General features: G+C 35.3%; 1 protein-coding gene across 5 annotated transcripts in view; it reads right to left on the bottom strand.

Moving 5' to 3' along the window:
* TLK1 (tousled like kinase 1) overlaps nt 1–19,436 on the bottom strand; it is a 153,947-nt gene that overhangs the window by 67,575 nt on the left and 66,936 nt on the right. For all 5 annotated transcript variants that reach the window (XM_027591520.2, XM_027591516.2, XM_027591517.1 and 2 more), the window contains one exon: nt 14,379–14,450. In XM_027591520.2, coding sequence (XP_027447321.1) covers nt 14,379–14,450 — 72 coding nt within the window. The remainder of the gene's footprint in view (nt 1–14,378; nt 14,451–19,436) is intronic.

Below are 19,436 nucleotides of genomic sequence, written 5' to 3' on the forward strand. Positions count from 1 at the left end.
AGCCAGGCACCCTATTCTCATCAATTTTAAATGTGGTAATACAGGTATAGGATTGTGGGGATTATATAAGAAACACACCAGAAACATACTTAGTACACCATATGGAACAGTTGTGTACTCTATAAATGTCAGTAAGAACCAAGTAAATTTTCTTATCTGAATGGCTATCCTATTATTCCAAATATCTGCGTACTTTCCTTTTTCAAAACTTCAATCACATGTTAAATGATTAGCAGTTTCTTCCCAACAGCTTATAAATAACTTGTAGGGCTTGCAAAATAAGTGATGTTTCCTGTTTAAGGTCCCACTCAACTGTCTTCTCAACTATAAGCCACAGAACCAGCAGTATAGGCCCTAAATATTATATCACTAACCTCAGGGAAAGGTGCATTAGTTTTTTGTTTGTTTTAAATTTAAATCTGAACAATACCTATATTAAACAAAACAAAAATTCTCAGTGAAGGTTCTGCTAACAATTCCCCTGAGTCACTCATTTCTACATGGATTTGGGAATTTAGAACCTTGGGGATTTAGGATATGCAGAAATGTACCAAATATTTAATCTCCAAAATGGCTTATCAGTGAAGAAAGATTCAGAATGCTATCTGTGATTTTCAAACTGTACTCCCAAGATACCTTAGGAAAGGAGGTGTACCTCAAAAGATGTTAAGAGGAAAAGGGAAGGAAGGAGCAGGGGGCTGAGCTAAGGCTCTAGCCTAACAAAGACACAACCCTATCCTACCTCTACCTCCATGCTTGCAAACACAGCATCCCTCATTTTAACACACTGAGGTCCCATATTAGACTTACTATGAAGAAAAAGAGTTCTATGGCTTAAAAAAGATTTGAAAAACCACTGATCTTGACCAGTGATTTCCTAGAAAATCCAAGGGACATCAACCAGGCCAGCTTGGCATTTGCACAAGATGTAAAAATTGCACATGTTGCATATTTTACAGAATGTTTTCAAGCTTATTACTGCTCTTGCTGATGCAGTCATTTCTTTCTTTTTTTTTTCATCAACTATTGCATTACAGTTTACCAGAAAATAGAAGGCAAAATAAATATGGAAAGCAAAATAATATGATATGGCTTTATTTATTTTTAAAGACTTATTCATTTGAGATAGAGAGTGAGCACAAGTTGGGGGAGGGCCAGAGGGAGAGAGAGAGAATCTCAAGCAGACACCACGCTGAGCATGGAGCCCAACGTGGGGCTCCATCTCACAACTATGAGATCATGACCTGGGCCGAGACCAAGAGTCAGATGCTCAACTGAATGCACCACCCAGGTGCCCCTGATTTGGCTTTTAAAGTAAAAATGGAAAGACTATCAGAATTATAAAAAGTCAAAGAATTCTGCCATACAATGGAAGAGTGGTTAGGAGAAAATGATGAAAGCAGAGAGTGGTACTATTCAAATCAATTTAGCTTTATAAATGCTAATTTGTAATCATACCAAAATCCGAATGACTACTCTGGCATTTAAATGTTCTAAGATATTAGTAAGAATTTACATGGTATTTTCTAGCAGTTGAAAAGTATGTTCAAAAAAGAAAAATCTAAACGACTCAAGAGGTGACAGTGATATAATTAAACTAATTCTTCTATTTTATTTGGAATTTAAGTCAGTGATTATTAAACAAGGTTTTCAAATCTAATATGGGATCTTGTTTTATCTGGCTCCTTGACCTATTTTTAAAATAAAAATAAACGTGTTTCTTCAATGCAAATAAGACAAAATATTAAAAAAAACTACCATCTTAACACTGTCACAGAAGGAGGGAGATAAATCAGTATGGATTGTGCCATGCTAACAGATAACTACCTTGGTATCAGCCTCCAAATAGAGATACTTAAAATTATTGGCATAAATGCAGTATAGGAAATTTTAACAGTATGTGAAAAGATACCATCACAAAAGAGGAGGGAGTGGATGTTAAAATTTCTTTTTTTTTTTTTTTTTTTTAAAGATTTTATTTACTTGAGAGAGAGAGAGACACAGCGAGAGAGGGAACACAAGCAGGGGGGCATGGGAGATGGAGAAGCAGGCTTCCAGCCAAGCAGGGAGCCCGATGTGGGGCTCGATCCCTGGCCCCTGGGATCATGACCTGAGCCCCAAGGCAGATGCTTAACAACTGAGCCACCCAGGCACCCCTAAAATTTATTCTTTACCTCTACCTTAAGTACAATTCATTAGCCCTGGCTGGAAAACAAAAAGAAAAGTCAGAGATCATCATCTCTATTAAATTACTGCAGTTAATAGACAAAGATATATTTAATCTCTTCCCATTAAATGAGAAAATACTTTAAAAGAGAAAGAAAAGTGGGGCGCCTAGGTGGCTCAGTCGGTTAAGCATCTGCCTTCGGCTAGTTCATGATGCCAGGGTCCTGGGATAGAGCCCCACATCGGGCTCCTTGCTCAGGGGGGAACCTGCTTCTCCCTCTTCCTCTGGCCCTCCCCCCTCATGCTCTCTCTCTCACTCTCAGATAAATAAAATCTTAAAAAAAAATAAAGTTACTCTATTATTAAATAATATCCATAACAAAATATTCAATCCTCCATCTTGTCAGAATGTATTTTTTTCCAACTGATTCATTAAGGTACAGATTGGTTTCAAAAATACAACTCACTGCCCTATTCCAATGATTCATAGTTACTCAGGTATCAAATTTAAGGTCACTGTACTCTGAACAAATGGCATGACAAACTTTTTTGCCTGAAGCTGGTAATGCCAATGTTCAATTTTATTCCATATTTCTAAGCAAAATTTGTTGAACTAGATGTAAGACAGGAAAATGCTGGAGAAATCTGTTACTTTAATGGCACATATCAAAACCGCACTGAACTAGAAAGGAAAATCTGGAGCTTTATAAAAATAGTCAATGTAAAATAGATGTTCTATTCAAGAATATCAAATGTACAAGATACTGTTTCTTCCAACCTTTTGCTATAAAAATTTGGTTAGAATAATGCACTGTAAGAAAACTAAAATTCTATTGTAAAAATTTCCTTGCTGCTTTGCATCCAATTTACATTTAGCTAAAACTATCATGAAATATGTACATCCTAATTCAAGGATTTTGAGCTGGCAGGACCTGAAATTCACAGTCTGTCTCTGCCCAAGAGTCAAAACTTTAATATGGAGAACTATTATTATCTGGAAATGTTTGCTTGAATCTTTGACACCTAAAAGATCTTTGTTACATTGCTGATTTCAGTATTTAGTATAAAAAGTTTATGTATGCAATATTTTGGGATCTTATTAAATAAGAGCATTTCCTTGCTGTTTGAAGTGAATCCAATCAACACATCAGCAATTTTGAGTATAGTCTATTTTTTGCTGTACTTCCTTTATTATTTAATAATATGTATGATCAAAGATGGTAGAGAGCCAATAAGATAAACTTGGGTAACTACCCAATGAAAATGTGTGCTTACAGGTTACTTAAATTGTGCCTGCTCACATCATTTTTAAAAGCCCGAATGATTTTTTACTCCCCTCACAAATAGACAATATCCACAAGCACATTAGCACCTAAAAGAATTATATACTACCACAATCTTACTCTCAGTTTTTAAAAGCTACCTTAACTTGCCATCCTCACAGTCTGACTTCTCAAACTCCTATGGTCTGGACCCATTTTAATTTGCATTCATGTATGTTTGACGGAGCATACCAAGTCTTCAATATTGATGAAATGCAATTTTATTTGCCATTTTCTTACAATTCACAAAGTGTAACTATTTCTTGGCATTTTCCCCCTTCTCCGTTTCCCTTGAAGCCTTTATTTTTGAATAGTATAAACCAAAAATTAAAATAAAGTTGGACTTTCTCTCCTATTCATATGATCTTTTAAGTTTTCAAATCATACAATCAGAATAAAACAGACATATAGAGCAACTGCTGTGGGAGGAAAAAGCAAATTTTCAAGATAACTTATTCTGGAAATGTTGGCATTTTGAGAGTACTTACAATAGTAAAATTTAGAACAGTGATTTCACAACTTTTCTCCCGGTGTGACACTCATGATGGAGTAAAACATACTCCTGTATGATATCTCTATAGACATTTCCCTGAACATGAATCCCTAGATCCTTAAACAATTTATTTCCTTGGGATAGACACTTTTAAGAGTAAATGTTGTGTCACAGAATATGCATGCTAAAGATTTTAAACATATTGCCAAAGTGCATTTTCAAAGGCAGTATCAATCTACACTTTCACTGTGAGAATGCCCACCAATCTTTAAATATCTGTCTACTTGATGTGTTTAAAAAAAAAAAAGGTGGTATCCCATTGTTATTCTCTATAGCAATGCATATATAACCCCAAAAAAGTGAGGTTTTGTTTGTTTAAAGATTTTATTTATTTATTTGACAGAGAGAGAGACACAGTGAGAGAGGGAACACAAGCAGGAGGAGTGGGAGAGGGAGAAACAGTCCTCCCACTAAGCAGGGAGCCCAATGCAGGGCTTGATCCCAGGCCCTGGGATCATGATGTGAACCGAAGGCAGACGCTTAACCACTGAGCCACCCAGGCACCCCAAAAGGGAGTTGTTTTTTTAAAAGAAATCGTCCTATCATTCAAATATTAGCATGGATTCTCAATGTCACTATACATCATAATCACTTACAAAGCTTTTATTTAAAGCTCATGCTGAAGTCCCCATTCCAAAATTAACCATCTCTGGAGAAAGACCAATGGAATCCTTACTTTTTAAAGAGCTCTGGGGCACCTGGGTGGTGCAGTCAGTTAAGTGTCTACATGGAGCCCCATGCCGGGCTCCATGCTCAGCTCAGAGTCTGCTTAAGACTCTCTCTTCCCTCTCAAATAAATAAATAAATCTTAAAAAAAAAAAGAGCTCCAAAATGATGTTAATGAATTAGCAATAGGCCATCTATATATACTGTAGTAAGTCCTGTCTATTCCACAATGGAAATTGTCTAAAATTAAGAAATTATTCTTGGGGCACTGAGCCCTAGGTGGCTCAGTTGTTTAAGCATCTGACTCCTGATTTCAGCTCAGACCCATGATCTCATGGATCGTGAGATAAGAGCCCCATGTTGGGCTCCAAGATCAGTGGGAATCTGCTTCAGATTCTCCCCCTCCCTCTGCCCCTCCCCCCACCCACATGGGGGCACTCAGGCACTCTCTCCCTCTCTCAAATAAGTAAATCTTTAAAAAAAATTATTCTTAATATAATCTTCTATTAAAAATTAAAGACCCAAATTGTGGCATACAGCAGAAAACTCATTAGGATATAAGAAGTCCAATGGTTGTCATGGTTACTCTGTTATTTTAGAAAATGAGAATTAATCATACTATGCTCTGCTGACATAAAAATATATCTAATATTTTTAAAACTCTACTATAGTATAACATACCGAAGCCAAATTTCTCAGTAATATCAGCTTGTGCTGACTGCCCTTAAAAATCCAGACTAAAAGCAGTATTTATCAGATAAAATATTTGTGAAATGTTGTTAGTCCAGGGATATCTTGGATTGGCAAATTTGATGTTACTATAAATCATCTTAAATCTAAATATTTCCAAAAAAGAATACTTTTTTTTTTTTTTCAAAAGACTAGCTAGGATCATTTATCTAACTAATGAGTTACACATTACCTTAGTCAGTTATACAGAGAGAGAAAAGCGTAGACACAGTAGTTGAGAGCATCACTTTGAAACAAAACAGATACTTTGGAATTAGAATTTTGACTGTTAACTTACTATCTGTAGGCAAATTAATTAACCTCTCTAGGCTTCAGTTTCCATACTTAGGAGATGCGAAATTTAAAAGAGCTGTAATCTAGCTCCATAGGTAGCATGCTCAAACTATTATCTCTCCTTCATTAATGGGGTGGTTCTCAACCAGGGGATATTTGGCAATACCTGGAGATACTCTGGATACCTGGAGTCACAAGTGGGGAGGGGAGGTTGGGGTGGAGAGAGAGTGAGCTACAGATCTCTAATGTGTTTGGCAGAGATGCTGATAAACGCTGCAGTCACAAGACAACCCACCACACACCTCAAGAATTATCTAACCCCAAATGTCAATAAGGTTAAGGTTAAGGAACCTTGCTTTGATGAATATATAAGAATCATTTGTAGTTGTTGACACAAAAACTACCTGTATAGTATGCTACAACTAAAATGATGTTAGATTTATTCATCCAACAAATATTTACTGAGCATATACTATGGTCAAGCACTATACCAGGTTCCACTTTAAAAGTATCTTAGAATGACTTGGCATTTTAATCTTCCAATCTTATTTTCATCAATTAGCTTAGAACGTTCTTGTTCTAAAAAAACAACCAACCACTGACACTAAATGCATTTGTATAAAGGGAAACATTTAACAGCTATTTATTTCCTGGCTAAGTAAATGGGTTATAGAACATTATTTCAAGATTTCATGATTTATAATAAAGTGAAAGATTATCTACTCGGAGTGTATCAGAATTTCCAAGCAGGAAGTTCTTTCTCCTTTGAAAAAGCTTCCCATTTGACTCTGACACATAGTCCGCCACCTTTACAGAAAAAGAAGCAGAGAGCCAGTATCAAACCCACATTTGGTTTCCAGCTCACTTTTCCTTCCAGGACACTAAGGACATATATATTCAACCAAGACAGACCCACTTCCTTTGCTGTGAACTCTGTCCTATAACATATGTTAGGGTCAGACACTCTAACTTTTAGTTGAATATAGCTTCTATAAGAGCATGTCCTTTAATGTATAGTGGTAGAATTAAATAAATATAGTTTTCTCTTTTTAAATAAAAGGAAATTTTACAAAGTAATTCCAGATATTTCACAGGAACTTTTAAATCTTTTAATTTAAAAGGATGATTATTAGTCTCATAAGGGAGAGAAAAAAACAAACTTAAATCCTCTAAGGAGAAAATGTCTTTATTACTGTTTTGGATGCACACAGATTACTCTCCTTCAGGAGGACACCGTTATTACGCATTATATATTATATACAGCAATACTGTTATATACAATGTCTTAGTAAAACAATTAACATAGTAATACTTACTAAGATTTTTGGTTTGGCCCACCTAACAGAGTAAGAAGTAATGAGAAAATACTACCAGCACAAAGATAAGAAAAGATGGAGGAACCCATCAAGTAGAATACCACAAAAATCATTTATCAGGCTAAAACATTTTAGAGAAGAATGTAGGCAGCAAGATACAAAGAGTATTTCTTAAAATTGATGAGGGCAATGAACTAGTTTTCTAACAATCTTGAGGAGCTGAACAGATTTAAACAGAATAAAGTTTAATATTAACAGAATTAAGTTTAATAATTTATAATAATAAAGTCAAAAACAAGGTAATTCACCTAGGGAAGGAATAGGCATGAAAATGTAACTTTCAGTGATACTTAACTACACATCACTAAACTCATTTTTCAAGTTTTCTTCTTTCTTACTGGGTATTCAGACTAAGACATTAAAAAAAAAAAGATTTCTCTGGATTATAACAAATACATAGACAAGTAAAACTTTAACGAATTTTTTAAAAAATCTATCTAAAACCTAAAATTTAAGGTCAGTTTTACCTCTATTTTCAAATAGAATCATAATTTCCAATCAATCTAGGATACCTAAGTATTCACTGAGCAAACATTTAAGCCAAACACTATTAAGAGGGCAAAAAGAAATTATAAAAAGTACAGATGGGTATGAGTAGAAACAAGATAAAAACAGGAAGTACTCTTACCACTCTAATTCAGCCAATTTACTAATATCAGAAGATAACCCATTTAAATCAATTTATACATGTGTATGTGTAATTTTTAAATACCTACTTCAACAAAGGAGATTTTAGGTTAAAAATAACCTATTAAAGAACTCTATAAACAATTACCACTAGTCCTAGAAATGGAAATAATGCACTCCTAAAGTCAGGTCCAACCTAGTTTTAGGTCTAATTCCCTGGTGTTCTTAATTTCTACTTCATCCAAAATATGAAAATAAGAAACCATACATAATGTGGTCCTTTGAAAATTTTTCTTAAAAAAGAAAAAGAATTAATGAAGAATTAATAATTCAAACAATCTTTAATACCAACACTTCACCTCGAATGAGGAAAAAAAAAATCTCATTTAGGTTTCAAGACCACTTCTAGAAACTTAATTCAAATGACAAAGTTAATCAGAACTTTCATAAAATGACCTTCATTAATCAACATTAGAGGTAAATTAAGACAATCAAGGGACCATATCATATTTTTCTCTCATTACAATCATTACAATTCTGAAAATGGATCTAAGTTTAAATGTCTAGATCCAACAACTATCCTAGCTTCCATATATCTGTAATTAAAATCCTTAATCCTAAATATCTCAGAAATCAAATGTACTTGGACCAAAAATAAACAGTAATTCAATGTTAGTGGACAGAGGGTTAAAGAACTGGTAATTAATTACTCAAGAGGAAGGGGGGGAAAAAACTGGCTCTAGAAAGAGAAGTAGTCTTTTTTAAAATGTTCAACACAGGGGTGCCTGGGTGGCTCAGTGAATTAAGTGTCTGCCTTCAGCTCAGGTCATGATCCCAGGCTCCTGGGATTGAGCCCCACATTGGTCTCCCTGCTCAGCGGGGAGTCTGCTTCTCCCTCTCCCTCTGCCGCTTGCCCTGCTTGTGGTCTCTCTCTCTCAAGTAAATAAAATCTTAAAATAAATAAATAAAAAGTTCAACATCAGTGATTCAGGTTACACAGAAGAATTATAAAAGATGAATACTGAAGATTAAATTGAGGCAAAAATAAAGTAATTTGACATGTGTTTGCTTTATCAACATTATTATGTAATATGTTGTATGTAAGGACACAGGTATAAATAGACTTAAATGTGTTTCTCCAACACTATTAAAGATGACGTAATTCAATCATTTATATTCAGTCACAAATACTTCAACCTTAGTAAGAAATAAAATAAGACAGAATACATAAAATACATCTTAGAACATCCAAAAAGAGAGGTAGAGAGAAGAGTTATGGTGTAACTGTTCATTATAAATTCCAAATGAGCTACAAAGTAATTTATCTTAGCATCTTGAGGTAAGGATAAGCGGAGACGGCAAATGCAAAGAATTTAGAGAAAGTAGAGGTCTTTGCTTAGTTAGAGATGGGTCCTTGAAGAAGAACTGCAAATAGGTGAATCGGGCAGATTTTAAAACTTGGAAAACACTGATAACCAAGAAATATGGGCTCCTTCTCTATCCTCATAAAATAATCTGGACTTTTGGCCAGCAGACAATACGCATAGATCCTGTTTCCAACTCCTTCAGGCATTCTAAAACATTTAAAATAAGATGAATGGCCATCTCCCTCCATCCCCTGCAAACTCCCTTTCTGGTTCCTCCCATAAAATTTTTATCATTCTCACACCCACAACCAACTCATGATTCTTTGCTTCAGCTGATAAACTCTATTTCACTGTGGAGTATGAGAAAGGTTATTAGGCTGGAAGTTTGTGCATCAGGGGAAAAGATGTTCCCAGTTAATTCTGTCCACAATGAACCCTGCCCACCCAGGTTCTGGATCTCGGCATTTCATACCACCTTCCAAAAAAACGTATTAAGCTTGGTTCTATTTTCTCCTCTCTTTTCAGCATTCCTTGTCCTGTCGTCACAGCTCTGCTACAAGCCCTTCCCTATACATAGTTTGTTGAGCCTGTTAGACTCTAGACACCATCTCCCTCATCAAGATTCTGCCAAGAGTAGTCAATATTTGCTGTCACTATTTCCTCACTATCCCAGCTCTCTTTAATGGGCTACAATCTAGTATCTTGCTCCCATCAGTCTACTAAAACTAAGCCTAAGTGACAATTCTTAAGTCACTTTTTATAGTCATTATCTTAATTGACTTCTGTGACATTTAATTCTACTCCTTATTCTCTCTTTCTCCTCTTTTTCCTTCTACTGTCTACCTCCTTACCAGACTACTACTCTTACTCTAGCACACTTACCTCACCTGCTAACATTTCCCAGCATTACACACACTATCAAGATGAGTTCACCCACAGAAGCAGTTTTTAAACTTTTAGGTCCCAGGACTCCTCTACAAACTCTTAAAACTGTCAAGGATGCCTCAGAGCTTTTATATGCATAGGCTATAACTATCAATATTTACTATTCTAGATGTTAAAACTAAAGAAGTTTTGAAACAAAATATGCAAGTACACAATTCGTAAGTCAGGGTGATGATGTCATCATGTGTCATTACAGACTGGAAATTTTCACTGTAAACTCTAGAGAAAATGAAAGTTAAAAAGCCAGATATGTCTTAGCATTATTGTAAAAAAAGGGGGGGGCAAATAATGCCTTAGCACTACTATGAAGATTGTTTTGACCCTGGGAAGCCCCTGAAAGACTCTCAAGAGACCCATCCCCAGGAATCCTATGACCACTCAAAGTGGTCACCCGTGCCAAAAACTCCTCTAAGTCTTCATCTCTAACCTGACCTCTTTCCTGAGCTCCAGATTAACTCCTACTGCCTATCTGAAGTACCATCTTCATCTGGTCAATTCACAGATGTTCAAACTCAGTGTTGTCCAGAATTTAATTATCTTCTATGCCAAACCTATGTTTCTTCCTTCTGTGTTGTCTATTTTGGTCAAAGGCACTAACATTCACCTAAAGCTAGATACCTTTAAATAATCCTAGGCTCTTCCCTTTCCTCCTTTACCTTCAGTCAGTCATCAAACCATACTGATTCTACTTTTATAATCTAGGTGAATCCGAGAGCTTGTTAGAAATGCAAACTCCCATCCCAGATCTATAGACAAAAGGAACTGTTGGTAAATCACTTGCACACTGAAGTCTGAGAAGCATGGGCCTGGGGAGTAATACCAATAACCAGTTTGAGAATCTGAAGGAGAAGGCAGAGCCCAAAAGGTAAACTTGAGAACACTTTAATTAGAACCCTGCCCACTTAAAGTTTTTCCTCCTAATATTAAACTGTGGAAGTTGGGAGTTTTGTAAAGGAGACAATATTCCTTAACTAAATGATCTTCCCAACTTAGCTTTCATTCCCTCCAATTTTATCCTCTACACTACAAACTGGGGGAGCCTATTCATCTCTACTTTGCCTTCTGTTCCTCCTGTTTAAATGGCTCTCCATTATCTAGACAACAGTCCAAATTCCTTATTACGAAGTACAAGGGCTTTCAAACCCTGACTCCTACCTATCTTTCACCATTCTTGCATAGCCTACCTATGCCAGAGGTCTTCAAACCAGCAGGCAGCTTGGTATGTTTTTTAAGCCTCTCAGGTGATCTAAAAGTGCACTAAGGGTTGAGAATCACTGCCTCATGTCTTGAACAGAACTACCTGCCATGCTTCCATGCAAAAGCAAAAGCGTATCCTAGCCTTTCTGCTTGTCTTCTTCTCGTACTTTACCCTTGTCTTCTGGGATGAATTCACAGCGTTTCTAACAACTCAACTATCCTCTCTCCTTTAAAGGAAGACTTCACTTTTCTCCCCCCGCTTCTCCCCAGCAAAGATGGAATTAGGGGTTTCTTGCTCTTTGCTCCCATAGTACCTTGTGCTTACATCTATTATACCATAGTCTACACTGTTTATGAAGCAGTTTGTCTGTCCTACTAGACAATGATCTCATGTGAAGGTAGGGACTGCACTGTATTCACTTTTTTAAATTCTCTTTGCTTGGGCACAGAGGCTAGAAGATAACACATATGTAATAAATGCTTACTGAAAACACAGTAAAGTTTTGGAACATACTGAACAGACCTAGAATGATGTAAAATGAAGCAAAAACAAGACTGACACCTTCCTACCAACTAGGCAATTTCATTAACAAAGGGAAAAACCTTTCTGTTCTACAATTCTACATTTAGAAATAAAAGGCAAATCCATGTAAGAATTCATATACAAACTGAAATGAAAAATTTCAGTTGAAGTAGATTCAAATGAGTTTAACAGTGAATATCAGATGCTTTTCAGTTTTAAAAGTAAAAAGCTAGAAAACAGAGGAGTTCTGGGTGTCTGAAAGAGTACTGGGTGGGAGGAAAATGCCCAACTGAAGAAACAAAAGCTCAAGATATGCATATTTTTATATTAAAATGTGGAAATAAATACCAGGAAGAAGAGCTGAAAGAATCAAGAGTGAGGTGGAGAGAAAAGCTATTTTTTTTAAATCAACCCTCAGTACTATTTTTCATATAAACAAAAACTATTATTTAAGAAAATGTAATGGATCAGGGGACGGAGTACCAAAAGAATAAAATGACATCAGAGAACAATAGTACATAAACTTTACTACTGGTGCACCAGGAAAAAAAGTAGTACTTCATCCTATAATTATTTTATGCCAAACAACTTCACATAATGATTGACAAATACCTATATTTTGAGGTGTGTAAAATTTCACCCCAAGGAAATTTGTTAAAGTATCTAGTATAGAAATAAAACCTGAAAATCATTTTCCAGATAAGTAGCTTCTTAAATGATAAGACAAAAAAAATTGCTTCTTCAAATCTTAAAGAAAATGTATAAGCTGTAGTCATTTTCAAAATACTGTGCCACTTAACAATTTGTAAAAATTCCTGATACTGAACACAGACCAGCAAAAGCCCCCAAATTTTTAAGATTTTCTATAAATGCCTCAAATGTCAAAATTTCTATACAAATTAAGCTAAGTATATGCAATGCTTAACCGAATTGTACTTCACTGTAAATTACAGTATGGTCTTAAAAATTTTTTTTAACTAAAAATACAGTCAAAAGTGATTCTTGGAATTCTTTAAAGGGAAGTGGTACTTTCTTATAGACTGATTCCTCTGAAAAAATTAAATACTACATCTACAGTTTATATTGGGAGACTATAAAAAACACAGAAATACCTGTTACAGATCTTTTACTATGTTTTGCTATAAAAAATCTGTCAAAAATATCAGATTTGGTGAAGAGAAAAGGGAAATATCTAAAATTATTTTGTCGCCCTTCATAACATAACAGCCTATGAAAGGAAAGGCATGTGAAATTACTAAATAGACCAAAATCTGGAAATATCAAGAAATGTTCCAAAGTCCAGGAGATATAAAGTGAAAACATTCTTGATATAGTTTCTAAAAAGCTGTACTTTGACTAAATCTAAACCTACAATTTTTAAGGACTTAATATAAGTATGCTAATTTGAAAAAAAAACTAAACTGTGATAATCTGGTACTACAGGGGCTACTAACGCTTACCTCAAGGGAACCTACTGCGGATAAAGTCCCGTCACTTGCACAGTCCTTTCAGCTGCCTGCCAGTTGTCTCTGTGGAAGGGAAAGCCTGATGAGTGAAAACCCTATGCCACACTCCTTTGGAGTGTCAGGGTGCCTGCACAGTACTGCACAAAACTGTCTACCTAGAGAGATTCCTAGATGCTTTCAATAACAGAGGACTTAAAAAAATGCCACCTTTGATATTCTCTTTCCACTGAACACCAAAACCAAATGGCTAAGAGTTACTGAATGCTAATGACCTATTGGTGTTATCAAGGGGATATATCTATACTAACCCAAGTAGAAAAAAGACCAAAATGGATCAAAGAGAAATAAGTTAACATTGAAGGGAAAACACACACACACACACACACACACACACACACACACACACACACACACACATGCATTGAAAAGTAACATAAGTCTATAATCTGAGCAAAGGAAATACTGTAAGGTTGTAGCCACAAAAAGTGATGTTACAGCATCAAGTGAATGCTAAAACCCAAAGAACTTCCTGTATACATACTTCAAACAGATGCCATCAAGTGTATCATGCTCAATGTTAACTGCACCATGGATCTAAATACCTACTTGTAAAATTCCATGTATGTTCTTAGTGGGGTTGGTAAGTGGGTGGGAGGAGAGAGGATTTTCCAGATATTCTTAAATATGAAAAATGAAAATGAACAGCATGAAATTCAACAAATTTCAAAAAGAAAAAAATGTATCATCTATATCTCAGGAAGTAAACAAACCCTTACTCAGAACCAAACTAAGAGGGAAGTATAACAAAAAACAATAGAAAACTGTAAAAACAGTTCAAAAACCACTTTCGCCTACTAGAATTATGAATGGCTAGTAACTGTCTTCCATTAAGAAAATCTATTATCACTAATGTAGAAGTTCAACTACGTCACCAAAGAAACTATATTTTCTTTCTAATGCCACATGTCCTCAGTCTGAATACTGTGCTTCATAAGGCAGAACAAAATGTTCCTACCAGAAACTTTAGCATTAACCTTTACCACAAAGATTGCAGGGGGGATTGGGAGAGGAGGAAAAACTATTAAAAGCAAAAAGGTGATTCCAGCTTTTACTTTAATAGCACCATATTAAAAATGAAGTTACTTACCTCAGATTCTTTGTCACTTAAAGATCCCAAGCTTCCAAAACTGTGATTAGAACTTTCATTATTTGTTGAGGCCTGTTAAAAATTTTTAAAAAGGTAAAAATTAGGAGTAATTTTAAATGAAACATACTACAAGGTAAACAATCTATATTCATAAATGAAAATAAAGTATGATTCCTTTAAGCAAGGAAGTTAAATGAAGTAAAAATAAGAAATATCAGAGTGCATGGGTGGCAGAGTCAGTTAAGTGACGAACTCTTGGTTTCGGCTCAGGTCCTGATCTCAGGGTCATAAGATCAAGCCCTGTGTCAGGCTCTGTGCTCAGCCCAGTGTCTGCTTGAGATTCTCTCTGCCTTTCCATCTGCCCCTCTGTGTGTGCTCTAAAATAAATAAATAAATTTTAAAAATAAGAAATATCAACTTTTTAACACTTCAAATATCTTGGAAAGTTTTACCAAATCAATAAAGATCTGTGTTTCAGGAACTGAGTTGTTTTAACTGATTTTTTAGAATACCAAATTGAGAAGCAAAGGAACTGGGCTATTACTAGGATAACAAGATCCCTAAAATTACAACCCAATATATAAAAATTGATGCTTTCTTTAACCAAAAGTATTATTTATGCTCCTTAATTCCCTTCACAATCTTATCAAATTCCATCATATCCCATCCACACCCCTCTGCCTCTCTTTATACTAACAAACTGGACAATCCCTGGTTTTTTGTTTGTTTTGGTTTAGTCTTTCAAGAAAATCTTTTGCCATCTCTACCATTTTAATTGTTTCACCCAAGAGTTTCTACATTTCCTTTATATTATTTTTAGACAGTGACAAAGAGAAATGAGCTATCATTTTGTAGGATGACATCAGCTGTTTCCAATATGTTTCTATGATGCTCATTATTTTGCAGACTTTTTGGACCATCAGTACACTAAATCAATGTCTCCCAGTAATGTTTAGATCAGAGGATGACAGGCTATGACATACACATCAAAGACGATGTGTGAATGACCTTCGTGTACAGGCAGGCCACCTCATATCCCTGTTTTCCTGCAACCTAAGAGTAGGTGCTACCATCAGGTATTTACCCCGAAGATACAAATGTAGTGATCCAAAGGGGCATCTGCACCCCAATGTTTAGGGTAGCAATGTCCACAATAGCCAAACTATGGAAAAGAGCTCAGATGTCCATCAAAAGATGAACGGATAAAGAAGGTATGTGTGTGTGTGTGTGTGTATATACACACACATACATATATACATATACAATAGAATACTACTCAGTCATCAAAAAAAATGAAATCTTGCCACTTGGAACGACATGGATGGAACTAGAGGATATTATATGCTAAGTGAAATAAGTCATCAGAGAAAGACAATTATCAAACAATCTCACTCATATATGGAATTTAAGAAACAAAACAAAGGATCATAGGGGAAGGGAGGGAAAATAAAACAAGACAAAATCAGAGAGGGAAACAAACCATAAGAGACTCTTAATCTTAGGAAACAAATTAAGGGTTGCTGGAGGGGAGGCGAGTGGGGGGATGGGGTAACTGACTGATGGACATTAAGGCAGGCACGTGATATAATGAGCACTGGGTGTTATATAAGACTGATGAATCATTGATCTCTGCCTCTGAAACTAATAATGCATTATGTGTTAATTAATTGAATTTAAATTTAAAAAACAAACAAAAAAATAAAAGTTCTGGAATAGGGGGAAAAAAGGTAAGAGTAAGTGCTAATCCTACTATTAAAAGGTTGGAAGCTGGCCTACAATTACCCTTAGGCTAACTTCTAAACTGATAACTCTGAGTCATTAAATACATGTCTAGTACTATGCTGGACAACTGTAAAGGCTGTTTTCAACATAAACCAGCACTCGAACTGATTAAGATTCAAGCACTATCTAGAGGAAGGTATAATCTAATTAGAGCAAGATTATCAAACTTGAAACAAAACAAACCATAAACAGCAATTAACAAGTGGTAAATTAGATTCAGGGACAACAGAGGCCACGCCAACGTTTTTGAGCATCCCTAAATCCTGAGATAAGAATACAAATCCCAAACCAACAGACAACATTTATAACAAAACTGGCTGACAAGGAATCTCCATGAGTTCCCCCCAAATAGCAGGTGGAGACAAATCACCAATAACCACAGGGCCTGTGTCATATGAGAGGAAGCAAAAGGAAACAGAGTATGTGTCAGATCTGAGAATAGAGACACTGAAAACAGCAATTTGAGTACAAAAGCTCTAACTCAAAGGGTTTCTCCTTTCAAATAATGATTTAGTATAGGAGGTCCATGGTAAACTCTTGAAGAAGTTGGAGCAATCTAGCCTCGATGAACTTGTAAAACAACCCTGACTAAGGGTATCACAATGAGGATAAACTACTTGGTGTGGGATCAAAATTGAGCACAACTGGTACAATGAAGATAAAGGAAAGAGAATATTCAGACAAAAGGAAGAAAGGAAGCAAAGCCTAGAAATTTCAGAAAGCAAATGCCACGCTTCTGAAGAGTACCCTAAAACAGTATCAGAAGGAGCTCTGTAAGAAAAGACATTCTAAAACCACAAAAATGTAAACAACAGAAAATGATTAGGTCAATCCCATGAAGTTATTATAAGGAAAAAGAAAAAGAAGATATGGAATAACATCCTAATAATGAAACCACACCAAGAACACATACCCACAAAATAGGAGAAAACTGTAACCTACCATTTTAAAATGAGCTAAAAAAATTACAAAAATGACTCAAGACATGAAAGAACAACATAAACCAAATTTCAAAAAACTCAGGTTTAGGTTAACAGAACTCAGGAAAACATCAGAAATAGGGAGGAAAAAAAAGTTTCAGAAATGAAGATTAAGCCTGAATGAACTTGAGAAAAAACACATACAACATATATCCATTGAACATTTATCCAAATGAAGGGATAAAAGGGAAGGAAACAACCAACGAAGCAATAAAAATTCAACACTCAAGTAAAAGAAGTCTTTAAAGAGCACTACCATAAGAAAATAGTAAAAACTATAATACAAGAAAATGCCCTTGAAAATTGAAAAATTTTTGAAACTGCTGACTGAAAAAGCATGACATACACCTAATACCAACCCAGAAAGCCAACATCAAACTTTTCCAAGGCAACACTATATGCCAGAAGAAAATGGAGTAATATATTTAAGATACTCAAGAAAATATAAATGAAGTTTTTTATATTCAGTAAAATTGCTCTTGAACACATAGAAGGCACAGATAAACTGTTATCAAAATGCTGGAGATCAGGAGAGAAAAATGGGCAGAAAAAATATTTGAAGAAATAATAGCCTGAAAATACTAATATTTGGTAAAAGACATAAATTTACAGATTGAAGCAGCTCAATGATTCCTCCAAGCAGAAGTACAAGGAAAACCATATCTAAGTATAATACAATAACACCTCACACCTAATAGAATTGCTATTATTTAAAAGATAAAAAATAGGGTGTTGGCGAGGATGTGGAGAAAAGGGACCCCTTGGCCACTGTTGGCGAGAATGTATACTGGTACAGCCACTATGGAAAACAACACAGAGTAGGGTACCTGGCTGGCTCAGTTGGTGGAGCATGTGGCTCTAGATTTCGGGGGCATGAGCTGGAGCCCCATGCTGGGTATAGAGATTACTTAAATAAACTTAAAAAAAAAAACAGTATGGACGTTCCTCAAAAATATCAAAAACACAATTACCATATGACCCAGCAATTCCACTTCTAGGTATTCATCCAAAGAAAATCAAACACTAATTCAAAAAGATATCTGCAGCCTATGTTCACTACAGCATTTATTTACAATAGCCAAGACACGGAAGCAACGTAAGTGTCCATCAGTGGAGGACTGGATAAAGAAAATGTGGTATACATATATGCAAGGGAATATCAGCCATAAAAAAAGAAGGAAATCTTGCCATTTGCAACAACATGGATGGACCCCGATGGCATTATACTAGATGAAATAAGTCAAAGAAAGACAAAAGTTTATGATCTCACTTATATGTGGAATCTTAAAAACAAACAAAAAAAACAAAACCCAAGCACACAGCTACAGAGAATAGATTAGTAGTTGCCAGAAACAGGGGGATGGGGTGGGTAAAATGGATAAAAGAAGTCAAAAGATACAAACTTCCAGTTATAACATAAATAACTGCTGGGATAACATAAATAAGTCACAGTATGGTGACTATAGTTAATAATACTATATTGCATACATGAAAACTAAGAGATTAAATCTTAAAAGTTCTCATCACAGGAAAAAAATTTTAACTGTGTGGTGACATATTCACTAGACTTACTGTGGTGATCATTTTGCAATATATACAAAAATATGGAATTATGTTGTACACACAAAATTAATATAATGTTACATGGCAATTATACATCAATAAAAAACTAATCCATTAAAAATTTTTAAAAAGAAAAAAATTTGGGGGCACCCGAACAGCTCAGTTGGTGGACTGTGCAATTCCTGATCTCAAGGTTGTGAGTTCAAGCCCCATGTTAGCTGTAGAGATTACTTAAAAATAAAATCTTTTAGAAAAATACATAAAAAGAAAGAAAAATAAAAAAATCTTGAAAGCCATCAGAGAAAGAGAACATATTGTATATGTAATGACAAAAAAGGATATGACTAACTACTATCTTGTCATCAAAATTATTACAAGCCAGATTTAATCTCTGGAAATGTGAGACAGAACTATGGATTGAGGCACGTAAGGCACAGTGAGGAAACAGAAGGTATTAAAAACAAGTCTACACACTAACTGAAGAGACCCTTAGCCCCCTTTCCATGCTTAATTCTAGACAGTACCCAAACTTATACTCCACAGACAAAAAACTATATAATTTCTCTCTAGGAAAACAGAGCATCTCAAGATATAAGACTTACAGATAGCAGGAATAGAAAATCTCTCAGAAAAATGACCCAGCCATGTCACCTTATGCAAAACCTATTGGTCAGTAAGCCCTACCTACTCATACAAAGCTTCCAATAAGTGTTCAGTGCCTAATGCATGTATA

Source organism: Zalophus californianus, chromosome 3 (genome assembly GCF_009762305.2).
Source record: "Zalophus californianus isolate mZalCal1 chromosome 3, mZalCal1.pri.v2, whole genome shotgun sequence".
Classification (NCBI taxonomy): domain Eukaryota; kingdom Metazoa; phylum Chordata; class Mammalia; order Carnivora; family Otariidae; genus Zalophus; species Zalophus californianus.